This window comes from Leuresthes tenuis, unplaced genomic scaffold (assembly GCF_036924035.1).
Source record: "Leuresthes tenuis unplaced genomic scaffold, fLeuTen1.0.hap1 SCAF_19, whole genome shotgun sequence".
Lineage (NCBI taxonomy): Eukaryota > Metazoa > Chordata > Actinopteri > Atheriniformes > Atherinopsidae > Leuresthes > Leuresthes tenuis.
In genome coordinates this window covers 16,388,480-16,412,585 of record NW_027325373.1, presented here as the reverse complement: position 1 = coordinate 16,412,585, position 24,106 = coordinate 16,388,480, and the positions used below count along the sequence as shown (strand labels likewise).

At 41.1% G+C, this 24,106-nt stretch overlaps 1 protein-coding gene across 4 annotated transcripts; it reads right to left on the bottom strand.

Annotated features, from left to right (window-relative positions):
- Positions 1–788: 788 nt before the first annotated feature.
- Positions 789–19,294, bottom strand: camsap1a (calmodulin regulated spectrin-associated protein 1a). 4 transcript variants are annotated; one of them, XM_072372027.1, is made up of 20 exons: positions 18,936–19,294; positions 18,240–18,427; positions 13,186–13,448; positions 11,588–11,749; positions 11,424–11,504; positions 10,103–10,135; positions 9,092–9,233; positions 8,559–8,698; positions 8,048–8,144; positions 7,778–7,904; positions 7,389–7,474; positions 6,775–6,859; positions 4,281–6,645; positions 4,059–4,195; positions 3,765–3,973; positions 3,614–3,676; positions 3,220–3,307; positions 3,002–3,123; positions 2,433–2,551; positions 789–2,297 (listed from the first exon to the last, which is right to left on the bottom strand). In XM_072372027.1, the coding sequence occupies exons 2-20, from the start codon at positions 18,424–18,426 to the stop codon at positions 2,007–2,009; spliced, it is 4,797 nt and encodes a 1,598-aa protein (XP_072228128.1). In that variant the 5' UTR covers position 18,427; positions 18,936–19,294; the 3' UTR covers positions 789–2,006. The 4 variants fall into 4 exon arrangements, with proteins under 4 accessions (XP_072228128.1, XP_072228130.1, XP_072228129.1 ...); XM_072372029.1 differs by lacking the exon at positions 3,614–3,676; XM_072372028.1 differs by lacking the exon at positions 10,103–10,135.
- Between the last annotated feature and the right edge of the window lie 4,812 nt (positions 19,295–24,106).

Genomic DNA, 24,106 nt, shown 5'->3' with positions numbered 1-24,106 from the left:
AAGTGAATCTATAGAACCAGTCGAAAGTGATGTACTGTCAGCCCCTCAGTATATCCGTGAACCCCCGACTGTCTTCGTGCTGCTGGAAATCTCCTCAAAACATAATGCTGCAAACGATTTTTCATTCAATTTGCAATATTTGGCATTTAGTGATCTGGGTGTGAATGAATCTGAATGTTCTTCATGACTGATTGTTGCACTTCTGCCTTTTTGCCTTTATTGCAGAATAATTCTGAAACCCTAAAGTTTGTTTGGCCAACTTCTTCAACACCGAGCACAAATATCAGTTTATCTTTGGTACTTATGGTGACTAATGCAGCCCGCTCATTTATTCTTTAACTAGACTCCTAACTAGACAGCCTTTTCAAGAAGTAGATCCACACACGGGAGCATTATTGTCATTTTTTAAAACCTAAGATTGATAAAAAATTCAAAATTTCATGTGAATGGAGATATTTCTATTCTATGATCTTCGTGACTGAATTCTTATTTTCACTCTATTTCAAATGTTTTACATTTGTTCTTTATATTGTTATTTTGTCTCGTGTTTTTTTTTCAATGTGTAAATCACCTAGCATTAGCCAGAGTTACTCAGTGTATGAAATATACTGAATCAATCGAGCTGCCGGGACACACTTTACCTTCAAGACATCAAGTAGAAACTGAGAGAGTTGGATCTAAAAACAGTTGAATAACTGAGTAAAAAAAAAAGACTAAGCAGCAAGAAACTGATAGTTTACACACGCAAGCGTCAGCAACTTTAGCAAGAAAAAGAACCTAGTTGCATTTTATTATCTCTTTAAAATAAATAAACATAAAATATAACAGTGAAATAAGACATAATATCTCTGTAACAGAATAAACCTCAAAATAGTGCCAGCTTTTTTAGTAAACAGAACTTGTACATTACGTACAAAAAAAAAATACTACTCAAAAATGTACAAAATGCAGCAAACAAATATCAAGTATTGTGCAGTTTCCCGAAACATTAAACAAGCCACTGAAAATCAGTCTTCACCAGCAGATTACCAGTCCTGAGCCACAGAGGCTCCAACAGAAGTTTACAGCTCACCAGAATCCAGTGAGCAGTTTAAGAGCAGCAACACAGCCCAGTGGCATTGCTCAGTTGGTTCAGTTCAGCAGTATGAGCCAGTCAGGGATCTCCGATAAGTGTGGAGTTAATACAACAGGGCTGCTATGGTATAATGTAGTCCAAGAAGAGCCTCCGGTCTGGGATAAATACAAGTACAATTTCCTTTACCGTAAAAACATTATTCGTTTTCCAGCGTAACAGCAGCAAAGAACTAGACGCAATAACAATAAATAAAAACAAAACAAACAAAAAAACAGCACAGTTGAATGACTGAAGTTTTAAAGTAAGATAGAGAAAGTAAACCCAATTAGGCCCATATGCACGAGCAGTGCTTTCAGCTCTCCCCTAAAACAAAGACCCAAACATATCCCCAAACATACTAAATAGAAAACAAGTTCGGACGTTTCCACATATTAACATCCATTCCATACGCACATTAAAAAAAGGTCTCTTCAAAGCTCCCTCTTCATAAAAGCACGCACCAGCAGCAGAAGTAGTCTTTGTATGTGCAGCCTGGCATAATCACAGAGGGAAGGGTTGTTTTTTTGTTTTTTTTGCCAAGCTGACTGAGCAAACATTAAATAACCTAATTTTGTTCGTCACTGCCTGCCTGTAGGTGCACTCGGTATCAGTAGCACGCTCAGCCGTATTCGATTCTCTTCGCTGCTACGTAAGAATCCATCATCGGTAGTGTTTAATTGACGTAAGACACAAACAAATTCAAAACAGTGAAGTGTGACATGCAGAATAAAAAGCTAACAAAATAAAAGGACAGAGTACAACGAGTCGGTATGTGTTCCACACTGTATACTCACACTGCCACAGACCGTCTAACATGGCGGCCTTCTCTAAGGTTTTTGGGTCCTGCCCAACAGTCGCTAACAGAACAGAAACTCTTACAATGTCCCCTTGTTCACTTCCTCCGCGCACTCCCTGGTCTCTTGACCTGCCAGAGGTGATTGTGGATGGTCAGAGCGTCCACGCTCACAGACACACTCTTAGCGGGGATGACATTGAACTGCTTGCGGTCCGAGCTGTATTTGTAGAGCTTGTCGATCATCTTGTGGCCAATGATTCGGGGTCCCGTGCCAGTGAACTTGATGATCTCCTCAGTGTCCGGTGAAAAAGAGTAAATGGCGCGGAACTGGCACCCACCATCCCGGAAGAGGATGATCAGGTGGTTGGACTCACATTTTTCCAGCTCCTGGGAAACGGAAACAACAGTCTCTTTTAGCATGAGAGAAATACATGAAAACAACCCTGTGGTTGACAAAAAGTTCACTCACAGCTTTATAAGTAAAGATTCTACAAATATACAAAACGAATAATCACAACTTACCTCAAGAACAACATTCTTCTGGACTTCATTAACCTTTCCAGCCAGGCAGCAGTGGGCGATGGCATTGATGATGATTGGTTTGTTGGATTTGGAACTTGGCTCCTTGAAGAGTTTAGGACCTTTTTAACAAAAGGGTGCACAAAAAAAAGAAATCTGAGGGTGTCATTTTTAAAAGGAGGATATTTAAACGTATTTATTTTCTGCCAATTTAGGTGAGAAGATCGATACAGCTGTCAGGTGTCTAAAGTATAACTTTGGAGTCAAGAATAAATTAGGCCTGGAAGCACGGTCTGGCACACTATGACTTACTTGGATCCCTGCAAGTTAGTAACCAAATAACAGGTTTGAAACAAGTTCCCTTGCAAAACCACAAACTGTTTCTTATACATTTTTTATAGATCCAGCAGATCATAGAGCAAGATAGCAATTAGGTCATTTCTATGTGGCATTAGTGCATTTATCTGTAGACAGATTTATGCACACAAAGTTCACCTTTACCCTGTGATAATCCCCTCACTACTTCTATCCTGATAGAGTGGTCTCCTCTATCGAAGCCCCCATCCACTCACCATTGTACTCAGTTGAAGTGATGGAAGAAGCTATGGAGCCATTCTCCCAGTCTCGCTCCATGTTCCTGCTGGACGCCCTGCTCAGCATAGGATACGACTCAATAGAGCACACGGAGGCAGCCCTAGAGGACACGATAATAAGTCAATCCGATAACGAGAGCAAGAGAATACACAAGCTGCATGTTCTCATCTCTGCATTTCCAATCTGGAATTCTCACCTGTTTGACTCTGCCCCCCCAGAGATGACACTGTCTGCCTCGGTCGCCAAGGAGAGAGTAGATCCTCGATAACTGTAGCTCAGATCCGCTAAAAAACAAGAGTGTAATTTAATACCAGTTGCTTTGTAACGCACAATCTACCGTATTGTCATTACAAGCAATGATCCTGACTGATGACATCAAGTTACAATACATTTCCAGTTACTACTTGCTTGATTTTGCATATGAAAACACAAACAAAATGATAAATGGATAAAAGGAAACAGCTGCTAAAAAAAACCTGACTGATCCTGCTACTGTTGTAATTAATCCACGGTTGTCTGGTATTTGGATTATCTTTAAATGTCTGTGCATGCTTGATACTACATCATGCAAAGCAGGCTAGAAAGTTCACCTCCCCTGCAGCCTGCTGCTGAGCTCTGGGCTTTGATTAACATGGACACCTTCAGAGAATGACCTGCACAACACATGTGCGCACACATGAAGGCACGAAGACAAACACGTGGCTCTAAACAGACGGTGCTAAAGAAAGCAGATGTTTTTACGTGTGGTGGATCCTTTAGAGAGGCTGTTGTACTCTTCCCGGTGCAGTGATTTAGGCCTATTCTTGCGGGGTTTAGTCCTTGTTCGAGGCTTCGCCAGACCCTGCTCCTCCATCAGAGCTTCCTGCTTCCTCCGCAGGTATTCCTGTTTAATCAGTTCTCGGCGTGCCTTCTCTTCCTCTTTGCGAACACGCTCCTCCTCCGCCTTCCGTCTTGAACAAACAGAATGAGTTAACACTTTCCCTTTCACACCCCTTCTTTACTGTTATTTGCGTGCGAGGTTGTGTGGAAACGTACCGAGCTTCGTCCCGTTTGAGCTCACTCTCTGCTTCTTGCTGCTGCTTACGTAATCTAGCTTCTTCGGCTTTGCGCTGCTGTTTCAGGAGGAAGGCTGCACGACGCTTCGCCATCTCATCTTCTGCCTTCTCATCATCCTGGAAGATAAAAGATAACCGTGATGTGTCACGGTGCAATTTACACGCAGAAAAGATTACAAAAATGCAAACATGAGAACTTTACCTTAAAGAAGAAGCCTAACACGTTCTTCTGCTCGCCCTCTGCTGCGCAGTCTGCAATGTCTGCACTACCCTCCTCTAGTGGATTATTAAACTCTGACAAGTCAACCTCAATCAGCTGACCTCTGGCCCTGGCACTCTCATCCCCTCCAGCTTTTTTCTCCTGTTGTTCTGACAATTTCTCCTGTTCTCCTGACAATTCGCCACCTTCTCCCATGCCTTCATGGACTCTGAAGGTGGCATTTCTCTGAATGCTTCTCTCAATTTTGGAGCTCTCAACGGCACTTCCCGTCTCCTGTTCTTCATCAGTACCTTCCCTTGGAGAGGATGTGCAATCTGGCAATGGGATGCTTGACTTGACAGACGCTGCCTTGCTGTTTTCCATTTTCTGTTTCCGTTCTGAAGCTTTGCTGCGTTGGCTGGAGCTAAGCTTCGGAGGGCGGCGAGCAGGAACAGAACTGCTGCCACTGATATCTACAAAGTGAACTGCATAAGATTTGGAGTCTGGACTACTGGACATTGAGAGATGAGAGAGGCCTGTTGACCCCTCTGTGAGTGGCCTGAGAGAGCTAGATGCTGATTCTACCGCAGGTGTGGGTGAGCTGGTACTTCTCTTTGACTCAACCATGAAGGATTTCCTCATCGTTTGCTCTGTGTTGGGGGTTGTGCTTGGTCCCGTTTGAACAGTTTCTGGAGGTGAGACCACATTCTGTTTCATTAGCAGGTTTTGCTGTAAGGAGAGCTGCATCATCTGCTGCTGAATAGAACTAATAGCTTCATTGAGTAGATCTATAGAGCGGGAGCACTCGTTTAAATCAGGTTCAGAGTTATTGTCCTGGGACAGAGTGTTCCACTTGTTGTCTCTGTTCATCAGCCCTTCCACTCTAGGCCCTTTCAGAGCATCCAGACAGGAATCATCCTGGCAGGACTTGCTCTTTGCTTTTCTCCTGTCAGCAGCTGTTAGTCCGGAGGATTCCTGGGAGTGTTTCAGGGGTAAAGGAAGAGTGTCACTCTTCCCTCCACCCTTCTTGACAATGTTCAAGAATGCCGCTTTCCCAAGCTTTAGTCTCTGCCTGGCTGATAGGGTCTCCATCTTCTTTTTTTGATACTCGATTGCACGCCTTTGCTCTTCCAGCCGCATGTGAAGTTGAAGTAGCTCTGAAGGTACAATTGAAGGACTAACCATTACGTTCTTCCCCAAAACAGTGCTGGCCTCTTTCCCTAGCCAGGGAGGGGCAATCTCAGAGCCATCTGGTGTGGTCTTTTGGGAGCTGCTGGTACTCGAGTATCCATCGCGGAGGCTAAGTTTAAGAAGCTTTTTCTCTGCGAAGCTGGTCATCTTGACACTTGCGCTGCCTGAAGCACTGCAGCTGCTCGCCCATGATACGGTACTAGGGCAAGGGCTGGAGCGTCCACTGACATCTTCCTTATCCTCCCGCTCGCTCACCTTCAAGTCCTCTCTAAGTTTCGCGGATTCCCCTTCTCCAGGTTCAGTCATGTCTTCCTCCACCAAAAACTTTCCCCTCCCTGTCCTCACTTCTTTAGTCAGATCCAGCTGATCCTCCTCCTCCTCCTCCTCTTCTTCAAGGTCTGCAATGTCAGAGTCTGAGTCATGTCCTGCCTCCAGCACAGTGGGGAATGAGCTGTGGAGGTCTAGGTCTCCTGCCGAATGAAGGAAAAAACCTTGGGACTGTATTTTCCCAGACTGAGAGATGCATGTTGACCCCTCTGTGAGTGGCCTGAAAGAGCTAGATGCTGATTCTGCAGCAGGTGTGGGTGTACTGGCACTTCTCTTTGACTCAACCATGAAGGATTTCCTCTGAGAGGTACTTGGGGTATCAGTAGTTGCTTTCTTAGCAGCTGCTGTTGCTCTGCAGCGACTCTCGCCACTTTCCTCCTGCTTGTTCAGACTGATGCTCTTCTCTTTGGCTGGCTTAGAAACAGCAGGCATCAAAGGCTCCAGATAGTAGCTGTCTGCCTGCCGCTCCAGACTGAAGGGACTCCTGTCATGATGGGGAGTACAGGATGTGCTTGAAACCCTAGAAGATGAAGTTGCACTCTGTACTTCCAGCTCGTCCTGCTCCATGTCACTCTTAATTCGATGCCGAGTAAATTCAGAAGGGTGAATAACAGCAACCAGTTCCTCTTCCTCTATTTCTTCTTCTTCATCTTCTATGCGCATGTGACTAAGCAAGCTTTGACCATTGAGTCTGTGCTGAGGCAGACCTGAACCCAGCATGTGTTTAGGGGTAATGCTCATGATGTTAGAAGCTAAGCTGTCTTTGCTAATGGAGCGAGCGAGGCTGATGCTGTCTAAATCCTCTTCTGTGGCAAAATGCAGGGCATAGGGCGGTGGCTGGGATAAAGGCCTAAATGAAGTAATGGGACAGGAAGAGGAATATGAGTTACATGAGCAAAATGAGAGGAACTACAAAAGCAAACTACGTCAAACTGAGCACATTTCTGTCAGTACAGAAAGGTTGTCATCCTGGGCTCACCTTGCCCTCCTCTCTGGCCTCGCCAATATGGAGCTCTGATGCTGCCCATCTGTTGCTGTCACAGAGTTCGCCCTGTTTCTCAAATCTGTGCAAAGAAAATATTTATCATAAATATGCAAAATTTGTACTGACGCATTTCAAAAACCCTAATTTTACAAAGAAACTAATTTGACCAATTAATGAGCTGATAAATTATTATTATTATTATTATAAATTAAACTATTTAAAGGATTCCGGTTTTAAACAAAGTGTAAGATGCTTTTGTTGGAGGTGGGCATTCAAAAAAGGAAATCTACAAGGTAGCATGTCAGGTTCGATTACACTAAGATAGAAGATGAAAATGTTCCTGAAGCTTTTAGTCTTTCCTCTGTGGTTTCTTTTTAATATTTAACTTGATCACAGGAGCAGAGCCACCTCTCAAACACTCCTCCTGATATGTGTCCAGAAATATCTCCAGAAGTTCCTTTCCCTTTTCCTCAACCTCTGTCTTCTGTAAAACTAATAACTTGCATGTGATCTGATGCTGTCGCCCTTGCGAGTAAAAAAATATTAGAATTATCTGCTACTTCAGGCAAACTCGGCACCAGAATCTGAGTGAACATTTATTTTGTCACCTGAAGTGCCCTCCTCAACCAGCTTCTGTTGTCTCTGTCTCAGGGGGAGTAAAGAGTGAGTCGGGCTCGATGGAGTTGCTTTGGTGCTGTAAGACAAAGAGAGGCTAAGTTAAACTATATCAATTGATTGATCTAAAAAAAAAAAAAACACTGTTTATCTATAATTCCACTAATCTAATGTCAGTTTACAATGTAAAGATGTGCGCTTGTGCAAAAAACATATACGATGATACGCATTAACCGTTTCGATTAGCAGTAATGCTCTGTAATAAAAATAATAGACAACTTTTAAGCTCGCAAATGGACAAATAGCAATAAAAAAAAACAATTAAAAAGTGAATAAATAAGCACTTATAACTAATTCTCAAAATTAAATTATAGTTTGATACCTGAGGTCAGGGCTCGGAGATGTGGTCAAGATGTCAGCCGAGTTTGATGAAGACATGAAACTTCGTTTGGTGACGTTGGAGATGGGTACATAAGACCGAGAACTTTTAGGCTGCAGCAGCAGTCTCACTACAGAAATTGGATAAGGATATCAAACATATAAAAGGAAGAAAACATCTGTAGTAACGCAGACTGAAAAGACTTCAATTTGAAATAGTTGAATCTAAACTAAAAGTCTGCAAAAATATATCAAAGCAGAAAGCGTGCTGTACCATCTTTGACGTCTTGAAGGTCTCTTGGCTTCACAAAGTCCGGCTTCACGTTCTCAAACCACCAGAAAAGTTCAGCGATGAAAACCATGAGGTTATTCTGCAAGGCACACATGACAAAGTCAGGGCCATGACGAAGCATTTCTTTAAGTGAGAAACTTTTGCTGCAGAGTTGCAGGACAGTGGCACTCTGAACGCGTCTTTCATTTCTCAAGATTCTCATTGGTGTCCACTGTATTGAATAAGAGCTGCTGGAACAGGATTGTCACCATAAAAAGTGTGTCGACAAGCAAGTGTAACAATAACACAAACTGACTTCTAAAGTCAGCAAAGTAGCTCAGTTGTTTCAAATAAACTGTAATATGCTGGATATCTGATATCAATGAATATTAGCACTGTAATCAAGATTTATTTTTCTATATTTCTATTGACACTCAAGATAGTTTGAAATCCCTTTAAAATAATTTGGACAAGCTAAGTTATTGGAAGTTTTTTTTATAGTTTTTGGGCTCACCTTTAATACTGGTGGAGCGTACAGCAGGTCCTCGGGCTTCAGGTGGAAGCATTTGTCCAGGTACTCATTAGAAAACTCTTTCAGTATCTGGACGTTGTACACGCTGTCTGTTATGGAAGGAACCTCCTTCAGGCAGATATCTAAAAGCAGGTAAACATTGTTCAATATTGTCGAAAAGCTAAAGCTCATCAAAATAACGGTTAAACGGTACATCACGACCGGTTCACACAATGCTTTTCTTTTTTTAATCGTAGTCTTTGTCATTTAGGAAAAAAAATGTTCTAATATGCTTTATTGCAGGCTTAATATGAGAACATCATCACTGCTCTCATAGCTGTATGGGACATTTGAGACTTGAGCCAGCAGACAGGCTACTTAGCTAAGCACAAGAACTTCAAGACGGTTAATTTAGCACATTTAGGCGTTTAGGTGTGTTTTTACCTGCCATTATGTTTACCCTTGTTTCCAGTCTTGGATCTCACCGAGCCTAAACCATTTCCTGTAAAAACCCCGAAAGCCCTGTGTTACCATACCTTCCAGTTTAATGACTTCTGGGCAATAGAAGTGGATCACAGCAAGCAGAGCCGCACCGTCACACACGTCCTTCAACAGGTCTTCCAACATTGGGAAGTACTGAAGCGTTCGGCCAGACAGATGATCTCTGCGGTAACGCACCTACACAGCAAGAAAGGGCTCAAGTTTAAACTGGGAACGCGAAATTATCCGATCAAATGCAACAAGTCACGTGCTCACAAGTCACAAACTACATTTGGCAAGTCATCCCCTGCCTCTCTTTAACAGACGTACTGTGGAGCGCATACATGTGACTGCTTTCTACAGCTTCATGGCCTTTATCTGACTGGTATTGGATCTGATCGGTTGGAGCTTTTTGTTTTAAATGCATCTGGCTTTTCATGTGGTGCGTCACTGTGTGTCATTACTCAGAAAAACTAGGAAGGATGTCAGTGGTGTTCAGGTATATCTAAGAATAAAGTGGGTTTAGTGTTTGATGGATATGAAAGCAAAAAAAAAAAAACAATAAGGGAGAGAATGAAATAAAGAAAAAAGGATCAATGATGAGTACTTTACCACACGGGAGAACTCCACAGGCTCCAATAAGCAATGGGCCAGAGCATGCAATAAATCAGGCTGGTGAGGGAAGAAAGAAATGATTGGGAGGAAGTTAATAAAGAAATGAGACAAGCCATGAGTGGACATGCGGAATTCGACATGTGAGTTTGAAGTGCCTTGTAGTTCATTTTACCTGTGTGGATGCTTTGAAGAGGCAGGAGGCAGTTAAAGAAATTGCTAAAGGTTTCAAAACAAGCCTAATACACTGAATGTTTCTTCTTTTGCCACTAAAAGGCCCCGTGTCAGCTTCACTATACCAACAGCTGCATTTATATTATTTCATTTTAAAGTTGCTACAGCTCTTACTGTAAGTGTGCTGGCCAAAATTAAACTGGCACACACAGTGACACAGAACCGAGACACACACACACACACACATACATACACAGGAGATTGCAAGCGTTTGGACTTACAGGTACAAGCTTCCAGTACCATTTGGAGGGAGACTATTGTCCAAGAGGCACGAAGGGAAGGAATTGGAAAGGGAATACAAACAAAGGAAGAGCAGGAGACAGGTCAAGGGTCATATACAGCTACAGGAAATCAGAATACCTCCTGCCACAGAGGAGAGGGATCTGATCTGGACAAGGGTTGGACTAAACTGTGCATACTTTACAGTAGTTTCAAAGACAATTTTAGATATATCCTCAAAAAAAATAAATAAATAAATGTCAAAAATTGTGCTCATACTAAGAGCCATAATGGCAACAAATCAAAGTACACAAACATGATACAAAGAACGTTAAATTTAACACAACCTAAGCAGTCTTCATGCATGAATCTGATCGCAGAATAATTATGTGTCATCGAGAAAAATGCTACAACTAGAGAATAAGAAGGGCTGCATGGACGTGTGTGTGAATGCATGAACACATCTTGTAGTGTAAAGAGTTTTGACTGCTCAACTGGTCTTTGGTCTTATTGACCTGTACATTTGTGCCGTCAGATGCAGCTTTTCCAGTTAATATCTAGAAAATCTCAGGGCTGCAGTACAAAAGGGAAAACAACCCCAGAACTTTCCATTAACTTTTAAAAAGTTTCCTCAGTATAAATGTCCTGCAGTGACAACTACACATCCCTGGGAAGTAAAATACAAGCATAATGGCTGTCCACCCATCACTAGCTAATGTATTAAAGGCTTGACTAAATATGCAAAATTTTCAACTTTTAGTGTGTTTTATCCTTTCTTTGTGTGCTTTCGAGCCTTACGTTTATATTCTCTTTGCATCTTATACGTGCTGGTGTACTCTTTTTGTTTTTTCAGACAGTGTCCTGCAGCTAGCGTAGCACTATGGCCGAAAAAAAATGTATCCATGAGGACAGAAAGGTATTTTCAATTTCCACAGGGCTTACCAAAGAATTTGAATTATGGGAACTATAGTTTTAGAGCATGATACGGCAAAAATTAAAGAAGCTGCTGAACGTGGACACATGGGGTCCACAAATCTGTGATCACAAGGCGATGTAAGGACTACAATGCAAGCAACAGCCAGCAACCTGACAGTGCACCAACTGAGGACAAGATTTTAGCTGCTGGCTAAGCTGCTAAAATCTTAGAGCTGAAAGACAATGTGTTCTCTTTTTCACATGACTGTATGTGCTTTTAACATCACAGCCAGAGGGGAAACAGACAAAGACACTATTCAACACAGCAAGCTTTTTTAAAACAGCGAGACAACGAGACAAAGCAGAAAATACAGAAAGAGCGTGAGACAGAAAAACTTTGTGTTTTACCTTCTGGTGGCTGGGTGAATCTAACAGGTGCTGTTTCATTTTACACTCCTTCTCTGTTAGCTCCCTCATCTTTATGTTCACCTAAAACAACAAAAGCAGCGTCAAGCAGCGCAGATCAAAGAGTGCGCAAATCCAAAAAACCGACGCCAATGTGTGTCTATTACCTTGTTAATCCAGAAGATCATCGCATCTTCCAGGTCATAAGGAAGCTCCTTAGAGGCACTGAAGTTTGAAAAGCGCTTTACACTGGACACCACGCTCTCTACGCTCATCATCTCCACTGCGTAGGCCATCATCAGAGCATCAATGAGGTGGATGTGGGAACTCTGGGAGGATAGAGAGTGTCAATGAACACTTTAAGGACCTTACAGGCATCGAGTTAAAATGACAATAAAGAGTTTCACACACACACACTTCAGCCCTGAATTAAACTTTTTTTTTTTTTTTTACATTTCCTGAATTGGCTGAATATGAGAACATAAATATTTGTATATATCTATTACACCTGTACATGTTATGCTAGTCCCAAAGCTCTTTGGTCCCCACTTGAGCATTAACACACTCATTCACTGACACTCATCCAGCTTGGATCCCGTGCTTTCACACCTGCACGATGCAATCAAGATCTCCGCGGAGGGTGTTCGTATCAAATAAAAACTGCTGCACATTTCGCCTCATAAATATTTTAGTTACACACTCAAAAACCTGATAAACCATCCCATCCGCTGGTGCATTATTTATTCCGACACTCTAGGCTCACATTTTGGCTCCGGAAAGCAAAAAACAAATGAGCTCATCACCAGATGGTAAGCGTGTGTTGCCAGTTCAGTAGGTTACACCTCTGCAGAAAGCGTATCCTTCACACCTTCTTGGCAAACTGAACATTTATTTCCTGACTAATAAATAATCATTGAAGCAGTATTCAAATAGTTTGGCTTCTTGGGACAATGTAATCAGTTATTTTAAATAAAGTTCACATGCTGAAATGCCTTTTTTTTTCTGTATTCAGTCTCCTATACTGCAGGGGGAACTACCAGGCTCTTTTTCATCTTGCTCAAAAATGTCAAAAGAATTTATACATCTATAGTTTTGCCTTTTGGCCAGTTAAGACTCCAAATTTCCCTACATAAGTTTGCTAACCAGAAAACACAACTCAGAGTTTTGGGTGGAGAACGTGAATGAATGAAATAAAAGCGAAAAAAGAAAAGTTCACCGTCACTGTACAGAAAAATGGTTTTCGAATAGTTACAGCTATCACAGAAATCTAAAAATATCTGAGGCAAATTCTAAGCATTCACAGAATAAGGAAATGCCTTTTTGCCAAACTCTGTGAGCACTCGAGGAACTCTAAAGGTTAGCAAAGGACTGTGAGCGAGAGCTATGACTGTGTAAGCAAGATTAATATGTTATATGCTTCTTGGAAGTGTAAAGAGTCGTGCCACACTGAGTCTGAGCCATAAAAAAAGGATGTGGAAAATGAGACTGCAGTGCTTGCCTTTTGTTTATGACGAGCTCTGAAATGACATTGAGCCCCATCTTTCAGGTATGAATATGTGTAGTTGGTTGGGAGTAAACTACTCCTTCCTAAACATCGATTGATACTCACTTGATAACTGCAGGTTAAAAAAAACTAAAACAACAGTCCCACCTGGCACTCTTCCTTAAACACTCTGGCCAACATATTTGTCTTGATATACGACAGTTGCTTGGTCTTAAAATTGTGTTTTTGCTGGTATAAAACCAGACAGAAGGAACTGCTGACCATTTTGATGGGAAACGAGCTGAGATCCAGATCAGAAACAGGTGTGCTGTTGGTCTCCAGGACATAGATGCCTTTCCTGGAGAGGGCTTGGATGACAGACTGGTGGCTTTGGAGTGTGGCAGCCTGCTCATTGGGAAGGATGAGCCCGCACACACGGCAGTAGAGCTCTCCGGACAACAGCAGGCGAATGATGGGGGGCTTGATATGCTCCTGGTCATACTGGTCCGTATAGAATGGGTCTCGCAGATCTGCGGGGATTTGATCTGGAAAAATGAATGATGACACGCATACATATATTAATGAATAGTTTACGGTCTGCTGAATCAGAAATTTTTTTTACTCATTGCATTTGTATAAAGCCACAAATCCCACCATGCATCCACTCTCAGACAATTCTTATGCAAGCCACTAACGTCTCACCATGTTACATAACAGAAAAAGCTCCTAGTGTGCAGCCTATAAGGATATTAAACCATCTTAGAAGACACCAGTGTAGCAGCACAAGCACTGAGACAAAGTCAGAGGTAGAACGGCGGCTTTAAGTCAACAAGCTAACACGACTTAGTAGCTATACTTAAGCTGATGGAGTTGTCCCTGCGAGGTTGGTGTTTTCCTGCTCGTGGACACAGACATGAACAAGCTATTTTTAAATGCCTCAGACACGATAATCCAGAGTTAAGGCCAGCAGCTCTCTCTAAATCGAGCTTCCAGCATGTTCTGTATAAATTTAGGCAGGAGGCGAAAGCAACAAACAAGATACCAGAAAACCATGTGACAGAGTTTGCAACTGGTAAGGTAGATGCAATGCCACCGAATTAACACTGAAAGGAAGATCATTTTAGATGGGCCTAAATTTAGTGGCCCAAGGTAAATCACACCAGTGAGGATTTATTAGATTTTAACATTAAGATATTATTCCTTACAGAGAGTAAGATGAGAGGGTCGATAGGACTCTCATATCTGTCCATTAAATATGAAACATGAGCCAGAAGGTGGTTAGCTTAGATTGGCAACAGGACTAAAAGGAGAGGGAAAAAGTTAGAAGAGCTCCATCCAAAGCTTGAAAAATAATTTTTTAGTGTTTATGCAAAGCTAAGCTTTTGACTTAATGCTACAACTTCAAATTAAGAGGAAGTAATCAATCTTTTTATCTATCTCTCAGCAGAAGGTATCACCCGAAACATGTGAAAGGACCAATTTAACAGAGCAAGCCTTAAAGGAAGCCGCACAAACAGACACCCATTAAGTTGTTTAATAAGGCAACAGAAGGTCTTAAAGATTTCTGACTGCATGTCTATCAAGTCCCAAATTTTCACGATTTTATTCAACATGAATAAAATCAACAAAGCAAGGAAGTGAAATGGAGACTAAAATCAAACTATTTAGAAGAATGTAAACAACTACAGTGTTATTCAATCAATATCTAACTGCTTTGAAAGCTTTAAAGCACTGTTAACACAAGCAATTTACTCATTTTGCTTCACATTACAGGCTGTGCTGACAGAGATCAACAGACAATGAGGCACCAACTGGAGGAAAACACACACACAGCGTTCTTTGGTAGAAACTGCAGCTCACTGTGAAGACCTCAGCCGTGCCTTTCACAACAGACTGTGTGCTTGGCACGGTCTACGTACAGTTACTGCCTCACTCTCTGCCAGTGTAGCTCGCAAGAATGCAGATCGTGCATGATAATACTCGTATTACACGGCTTCAGATCCGTTTTCATCTATCTTGTTTTGCTCTAGCCTCTTTCCTCGCTCTCTGCCCTGACGCTTCCACGGCCTTAACTGTCCGAGAATGCTCCCTCCTCCTCTCTGGTTGCTGTGGAGATGGTGATGGGGAGTGCCAGCGTGGCCGGAGGTGGGGGCTGGGATGCTGTCCCATCTCCTGCTCACTGGATCAGTTTATGGTTCTTGACATCAGGAGTCGTGGGGGGAAGGCAGGAACTGCTCTCTAATCCTAGTTGCTAATGCTCCTTAGATATCTATTATCCACCTGATCTGAGCATTAAAGCTCACCCTGGTGAGAATGTGTGAGAGTGTGAGAGGGAAATTAATGAGGGGTATGTGTGTGTGTGTGTGTGTGTGTGGTCTTTGTTCTTATTCTTTTTGACACTAGGACAAATTGACCAGCAGAGATCTTGCTGTCAAACTCTTCCGCCCAATAAGACAGCACAATAGAAAGCCTCCCTGAAACTGTATATTGAGAAAACACAGCCTTACACCTCAGAATCTCACCCTGCATAAATAATGAAAAATTTGAGGCCAATGTGTAAGTTGCTCACATTTAACCCATCTTAAGCTTTTAATATGGTTCTGCAGAAATTTCCCATATGAATAATATGCACTGACGCAAACTAAAGTGTGCTTATAAAGGGCACTGGTGCATACTTGCATTAAATGGTACGATTACTGTGTTGATGGTGAAAAAAAAAAAAACATGTTGAGAAAACAATGGAAAGGAATTTTATACCTAAAAAAATGAAGCTTTTTCTCTAGTTTCCTGTAAAACACTGAGAACAGCTTCCAATGCATCGCCAGTGACCATTCATAAACACGTCATGAGTCTAAACAAACAGGCTGTGTTGAACAAGAAGCAAGCCCTCAGGTCCAATCCCATTAAACACTTAAACACGTGACAGACTTTGCTGACACAGACTTCGCAGCACTGCTGTGTTTGTGTGTTGAAATTCCAATCCAATAACAGTGTTTTGGTTCTTTTTATCACACACGGTGACTCTAACCAGAGGCGTGTGTATTTCAATCTAATTAAGCAAGGTTCCTTGCATTTAAATTGCTAAATTTTCGAGACGAAAACTCAATTCATAATCACATTTGCCAGGAGCGCATAACTTCTGATATACAGAAGTAGCTCCAGTCAGTCAGTTATCTTTAGCACCTTGATATTATGCGATTTTATGACGATAACTCTGAGTCAGGGTGTGATAAGATTTGAGAGCAAAACATCACATTTAGGGGCACCATAAAGGTAACCGGGCTCGACTACGATGCACCACTTCTGATAAGACAAGACGGAATGCGTATCAGACACAATGTGACCAATCCACAGCGACACGGCTAAATTCTGGGTTTGTCAATCAGTCAATCGACCGTTTCAAACAGTGGGAAACAACGTGGAAATATACGTCTCATAGTTTCATCCAGCTGCCGCGGTTATCACAAATAATACACTTCGATAAGTCTAGATGTTGGTGGGAACTTGAGTTGAGGTATAAAACACAGCATAATAGATGAATAACAGGTGATTTAGGGGTTAAATATTAGGTAGTTTGATACTGTTCTTTCTTCAGATGTCATGATAATACTTTCATACAACTCGCAGCATATTTCCTTTTTTTTTTTAATTTGTTGTTAATCTTCTTCCCCTTTTTTTGGTGGCAAGCATGCAGAGGCTGCACGTTAGCCCCTCGCCACAAGCTCTGTTTTCTAAATAAAAGACAAATATGCTGCAAGTATCCAAGAACTGGAATGAATTGTGTTACACGAGGCAGACATGCTGGGATTTTTCTACTAAAACGCTGCAAAGGAAGTTGCTTTGCGACAGCTCTGAGTTAGATTGCCTGATTGAATATTTTTAATGTGCAGGGATGTGACCATTGCTCGTACGCACATAACAATCTCAGTCCTGAAACGATACCTTGTGCGAAACGTGCACAGCGTCAGGGGGTGAAAACGCTGCACCTGAAACAATCAGTTTCGAAATATCATCATTAAAGTTACACTTAGCAGTCAAAAACTAAGTTAATCAAGCATACTTAATAACTATTGTAAGAGCTAGTGATGCTTATTATGATCGTAAAGACCTAACTGTGACACTGGTACCATCTGTTCTGTGAAACAGAACGTATAGTGAGAGCTAGAAATCCGTCTGTTGATTAAAATGCTCCTTGGTGTGCCTGGGCCTCTAAGGTAAGCAAGGGTGGATCAGATTAAGAAAGGAAGGAAGTTTTCCAAGGTGATGGTTTGGTATTTATTATGGGCGGCTGATCTCTGGCCTTGAACAACACAGCGTTGAGTAACAGAGAGGCAAAGATTTACCCTGCAAAACAGAGACCAGGACACTTCAAACAAACAGGAAATGCTTCTGCTGTGTTATGCTGCTATGGTTGCTAAAGTCGTAGCTTAGATCCGAAAAATAAGACGTGTCTGTGTAAGTGATTTAACATAGTTGGAAAAAGCACACCACATTCTTCATTCACAAGCCTTGAATGTCAGGGTTTTGTACCCTTCTTAAAGTCAATTTCCTTAGTCATCCAATGCAACATGGAAGACAGCACTGCAGGGAGAGGAACATTTCCACCACACTATATATCTGACTCATAAAACGGATGTGGTAACAATGAGTCTTCCACAACTAAAGGTCTGCCTCAGTATGTCCTTCCAAATGCCTCATTGTCACGCTGATAACAAAGACACACAGACTTGCAGAGCTGCATGAAGAGCACAAATGACCTCGTGCTAACAACCGTTAGAGAGCAGCCACTGAGTGACACAAAAACCCACATTCAAGGAGTCATTTCCAGACATTTACTTGCAGCCTGGCGATGTGGAGCAATCACTGTAGATGTCTGCAAACAGACCTCATCAAAGCTGGCAAGGCTACCGACCAATGTGTAAATCACGAGATGTCAGTCTATATTTTCTTTATCACAAGTCTGAAGGCCTCGAGTTCTGTGCTGTTGTCGTGGAATGAAAATCTTTTTTCCTCCTTTAATACAGAACTGTATCAAGGCCTTTACTTGAACAGCTTTTGTCAGAGGTGTATTATCTTTCAGTTTGCCTAATCGCTATGAAACTCAAATCACCAACATGTGAGTAGTTGGTATGATGCAATGAGGCATTTTTTCAGTTCAAAAGCAACATAAATGAGAAATGATTTGCTCAAAAATCCCTAATGACCATTAATCAGTTATTAGTACAGAAGAGGTGTATGTGCACAAATCAGTTTTGGTTCATCTAATGATTGCTAGACGTTATGAGGCATCTATAACTGTCTCAGTCGTGCAAGGAGAGCTCCTAAGAAAGCCTTACCTATACCATAGGCTTTGGCAAATAACCAGCGGAGATTTGCATCTATTTTGGCTCGTGCAGAATCATAGAGCTCGAGCGGTACAACCTGAGCCTCCATGCTTCCTCCTCCTCCTCCTCCTCCTCCATCATCATCATCTGCTGCTGCTGCTCCCCTCCAGGTGCTGTTCCTGCCAGCACTCACATCCATCCTGCACAGATACACAAAGATGTAACTACTAGTGGAAGCAAACAGCATTACATCATCGATATTAAGAACAAAACAAGCAGGCCCTGGCTCTTCTGCTTTGGTGATGATCAAATTCCCAACACACAGATTCACCTCGTTCGACCTGCTAGAGCCGTGCGCGTCCCTGCTATCAGTCATTATGGTTCACACGTCACGTCCATATGTACACGTTTAAATCCCACACGAACACCATTTACTTTCATTATCATCAGCTGATGATGTGTGCTGGGTTGTAGCTGCACTTTAGGAGAGAAATAAAAGCGGGATAACTAACCCGCCATGACTGAACAAATTAGCAAAACTGACATTCGTTATTTTCTAGCTAGTCCAGTCTTGTCAGAATCACCAACGTCTGACCTAACGTTAACGTAGCACCGACAAGTTCACTATATTGACGGCAGGTCAGCTAGCTAAACTGCGCGCGCACACACACCTCAAAATTTAGGACAGCAAATATCACAAAGACTCACTTCTAAGAGCACATTTGGGTCCTCTGGCAGCTTCAGCTTTTGGACGCGTGTGTTGTTAAAACGCCGACATGCTGGCCTTGCTTCTGCTAACGGTGGAATAACAGACTCCTCCCTGTCCAGCGACACAAATCTCTGGCCTGTCAGGATAACGCTGCGGCTGGCGGCTGATGCTCGTTAATCCAATAATAAAAAACCTGATTACCAACCATCCGGAAGTCGGTTTTCGAGGAAATTATAAAAGCCCAAAAGCTAGGCGTCTCACAGTGGAGCTGTCATCTCCTCTGACATAGGTGTAGCGGGTGTAACGGTGCCCGAGCAGCCCTGTTGTAGGAGCCTGTCTCTATGGGGACGGGTGTTACCTTCAGATCGACTGCAACACACCTGTCCACCTGCCGAGGGCGCTGTTGGTCTGTAGGAGTGACAGCGCAGGCTCAGGAGTTACGTTTGGTACAGACTGTTACTTGCATGTTTGTGTTACACTTTGAGAACAAACATGCCAGTTTTCTTAACCTATACAGGCAAATTAATTGCTATATCAAATGACTGAGTTTATATACCCATGTTTACGACTGGGTATATGATATGACAAGAAATAGGACTAGTACTAGTATCTTGTATAATGATATCTAAGGATAACTACTGTTGTGTGTTTTTACTCAGACACGTGGCCATGGACAACATAAATGTATACTTGCACGATTATTAATTATTTAGGTGTTTACAGAGATAAAAATAATTCAAATGACTGTTATATAATGAATCTGAGCTTGAAGTTCAGACTCTCAGAGAATACCCATGAAGCTCTTTGATATTTAAAACCCCATTCAAAATCTTTTTCAAGAGCTAATTGAATTTAGCATAGGGTGTTTCATGAAAACACATCAGCTATTCCTGTTTTATATTTACATATATCTTCATCCAATAAGCGGTTAAAAGTTCTGGAGATAATTTGGCATTTTGAAGTTGTTTTACACCCGTTTCATACAATTAAAGTACTTCCCTGCGCAAGTGAAACAAGACATCCTTAAGATGCAAAATATGTCCTTTCCATCACAACATCAAGCCAAATGAAGAACACTTTCAAGGAGGTAGTCATACCATCACCCTAGACTTTTATAAACATTTGAATACAGCAAATACAGAGGTTTCTTTACAAGGTGCATAACCTTCATGAACTGAGGTGAAAGACTAGATAACACTTTGACATATAATGTCTAAAAACCCAGAGCTATTCTGAGACATTATTCTTTGGAGAGATAAAACTGAGCTCAGCCTGCACCAGAATGACAAGTGTTGAAAGAAAAGCATGGGGAAGGCTTTGAATGTATAATAAATTGAAGCAGCTGTAAAATTTATGGAGGCAGAGTGGTGGCATTATCATGCATACTTCCACTGAGCTTGTTTGCATTACATGAAAAAAAAAAGTTTTACTATAGTCTGACCAAAACCAGATTTTTGAAATACATGTAAACATGTTAGTCTACCTGAAATCATACAAAATCAAAGCTCTCAAAATCAGACGTATACACCTATAGATACACGGTTGGGGTCATTACTGCGCGTGTATGCTAAACTAGACTCAAATGGGCCTAAGCAGCGATACATATACTCTAAATATCCTGTCCCAGGCAATGACGTGGAAATAACAGAATACATGCTACACAAAAGTAGAAGAAGCTGGGAAAAACAGAGAGTAATCACAAGGAATGACATGCATCTTTTTATACAAAACATTGAAGCATACAGCACTTACATAATCTTCCAAACTCTAAAGCTATTCAATTCCAACTCTGTGGTGCTGATTTGCCCCCAGCTAAATTGTCTATCAATCGTTTTGGGCCATGTGATAAGTCAGCTGAAAGAAGCCCAATACTAACAAGCTGAAAGCTATATTGTCATCTAGCGATATGCCATTGGGCATACCGCATCTCATAGATGCAGACAGCAGCTGTTGGAAGTAACACTATTAAAAATCAGAGACCATTGTTGACCTGCAAAAAATATCTGCAAATCTGGAATTGTTGCTCTAACCGAGCAATGAATATTCTGTGCTGAAAAAGACATATCTTAGATGATTTTTAAGATAATGACTATAAACATATCTTGAAGCTTCAAAGGCGTCTTATAGAGAGTACTCTCAGAGGTAAGGAAAGCAGCAGGGATTCATAAGGACACTACAAAGGTGCCTCCTCTGCCTGCCACAGGACATCGAACAGCCAATCTACTGAATTATTTTGCAACAGATTCACAAAATTTGAAAATGAAAGCAACATAATAAAAAGGGAAGACCCCTAACTGTCTGTGTTGATAAGATGAACTACATGTCACTTCTGTTTCATAACTTTTGACAGTTTTTGATCAATATTATAATATAGCAAGTTAATGAAATTAATCACAATGGGCATAATTCATATGGAATAAGAACTTTTATATTAGGCACAGTTATGCCTATCAAAGACACTTAAAACACTGAATCTTAAATGCAAAATGTTCTACATATAATGACTAAAGGAACTTGTGAATGTGGGATTTTGGACACATTGGACATATTTTATACAGTTTTTCTCTCAAAACAGATTCTCCAGACTGAGAGCTCTGACTGCTGTACTGACACTAACTGAACATATTGCCATTGCTTTATCATATGGCAGTGGATCAAAGACTATGACTCCCTGTTGAATTACGTCTAATAGTTTCTTGGATTACTTTCCACTGAGCTTAATTCAATACAAAACTAGTCAAAATTAGACCCAATTCTTTCAGAGGTTGTATCATCAGGCACATTGGGTTATTCTAAGTACTTCTTCATCAGTGTGTTATCATTGTTGCTTCTCTTAACAGCTCATCACAAAGCAGACAACTGCATGGGAACAATGACACTCCCTATCAACACCTGATGTTACTATTTGTGCATCATGTGTAATTTGGAGATTTTCCATTATGTTACACCACTTTTGCAACAACCAGCTCTGAGTTTTTTGTTCAGTTTGCAGTTGGACTCTATTTTTCTCTTTTGTTAATTTAGATTTTTTAGGTCTGACCTAACTTTATGTCAAAATACAACAGAAAATACCACCCAAAAAACATTGAGAGTAAAATTGAACAGGGATTCAGCTAAACTTGCACTAAAGCGTGATTTGGTTTTAATAAGAAAAAGATCTAGCACTGAACAAAGGCAACTAGGGACTACTTATACACAGTGAGCTAATTACACAATAAGGGCAGGTGTGATCATTTGCTAATTGAATCCAGGTGCACAGGGAGAGCAGAAAGCAAAGTAACCCAAGGAACAGACTGAGGAATACATGAAAAACAAAAATACATGAAACATGAAACCAAGCCTAACACAGAAGACGTGGAGATTAGAATGACCAAGTAACACTAAAACAGAGCCAAAACCATGGTAAAAATCCCAGACCACCACAAAAAGACTGTGTTGTGGATTCATCATCACATTAAAAGACAGCTTTCAGTTGTTGTTAAGGTCATTTTGGCACTGTGAATAATGTCACTGGAAAATGATCTAATTTTGTGCGGCAAGCTTTAGAGCTGCTGAAGGTCCTCTTAATCATCAGCCTTTTTTCCGTTGACATAATGCATTAATATATATATTTACAGTGTTAGTCATCACTGAGCCTACACTACTATTCACAGTGCCTTTAGGAACACTTTGATTACATTTGTTAATTGAAGCTATTTTAAGGAATTTAAGGAATGTACAAACAATTTTTAGTGCAATCTCTTTAAAGAACTTACTTATTTCTATATTATGTCTATGTCTTAAAAGATAAAGTATCCTTTATCCTTGTTAATCAAACCTTGTCACAGTGTCACCAGTTCATTTACAGAAAGTGATTAGACTATAATCCTGAAATGTTGAGATTTTCTTGAAATAAGAAACAAAAAGAAATAAAAAAAATAAATAAATAAATAAATCTTCCTTCTCTATTTTCATTTCTTCAGTTAACCTTAGTCCTTCCTGTTAATGGCTTTATTTTAAATGATTAAATTGTTTCTGGTCCATAGTAAAACTAGCCCAACTGGCACCAGGGCTCCGATAAACCCAACAAAGGTCCCAATGTGGTATAGCGTATGGGTTCTTATGATAAGATGGACCCATCTGATCAATAAGATGATTTGAAGGTTGGAAACATACCAGAAGATCTGAGATGTGCGCTGCTCAAAACCATGAAAAGATTCATATACAAACAGCCCTATTTTTAAATCAATTCGTTGATCAACAGGAAGCCACTGTAGAAACCTCAGGACTGGAGTGATATGAACCACTTTTCTGGACTTAGTAAGGACCGGAGCAACAGCATTTAGAGTCAGCTGTTACAGTACCCCAGTGTATTGGGAAAAAATGCATGGACCAGCTTTTCTACATCACTCTGACATATCAGTCCTTTTCATTCTTTTTCATTCACTTTAGGTGAAAATAGGCTGACTTCATAGTTCACTTGATATTACTGTTAAAGTTCAGGTCTGAGCACACAATGGCTTGCTTGGTTTGTGTTTTTTTTTTAACATTACAGACTGAAGTTGAGCACAGATTTCTAACTGGTCGTCCTTAGATAAACACCTCTTGTCTTTGTCTATCTGAAAGAGATTCTGGATCATCCAGATGTTTATTTGTTCAAGGCACTTAATATGCTGCAATATGCTAATGTAGATTTGTGTGTTGTCCGCAAAATTGTGGAAGCTTATTTTATTTCTTTGGATAATCTGAGCCAGTGGGAGCATGTGAATCTTGGGTGAAAGATGCCCAAGAATTTAACCCCAGGGAACTCCACATGCAGTTTTTACCTATCTCTGTCTTTTTAGTAAGATTCAAATCAGTTTAACGCTGTGGCAGGAAGTCTCACCCAGTTTTCCAGTGTGTGGGGTAATATGCTGTGGTAGACTCTGTCAACTGCAGTACTGTTTTCCAGTAATACTAAAATATTGTGTCCATGATGTGAAATGCTGCCTGTGCCAGTGCAGTGTCCGTATATTTTATATGTGGAGCAAACAACGACCAATATCATCACAAAGAGATTGAAGCACTGGAAAAAAAAAAGGGGGGGGGTGAAAAGTAGGCTACAGACAGCAGCTGCACTGCACAACCTTCAGTAATTTAACAACTAGTTTCACTTCAACACAAGGCAGATCCTTGACTACTTTGACCTGTA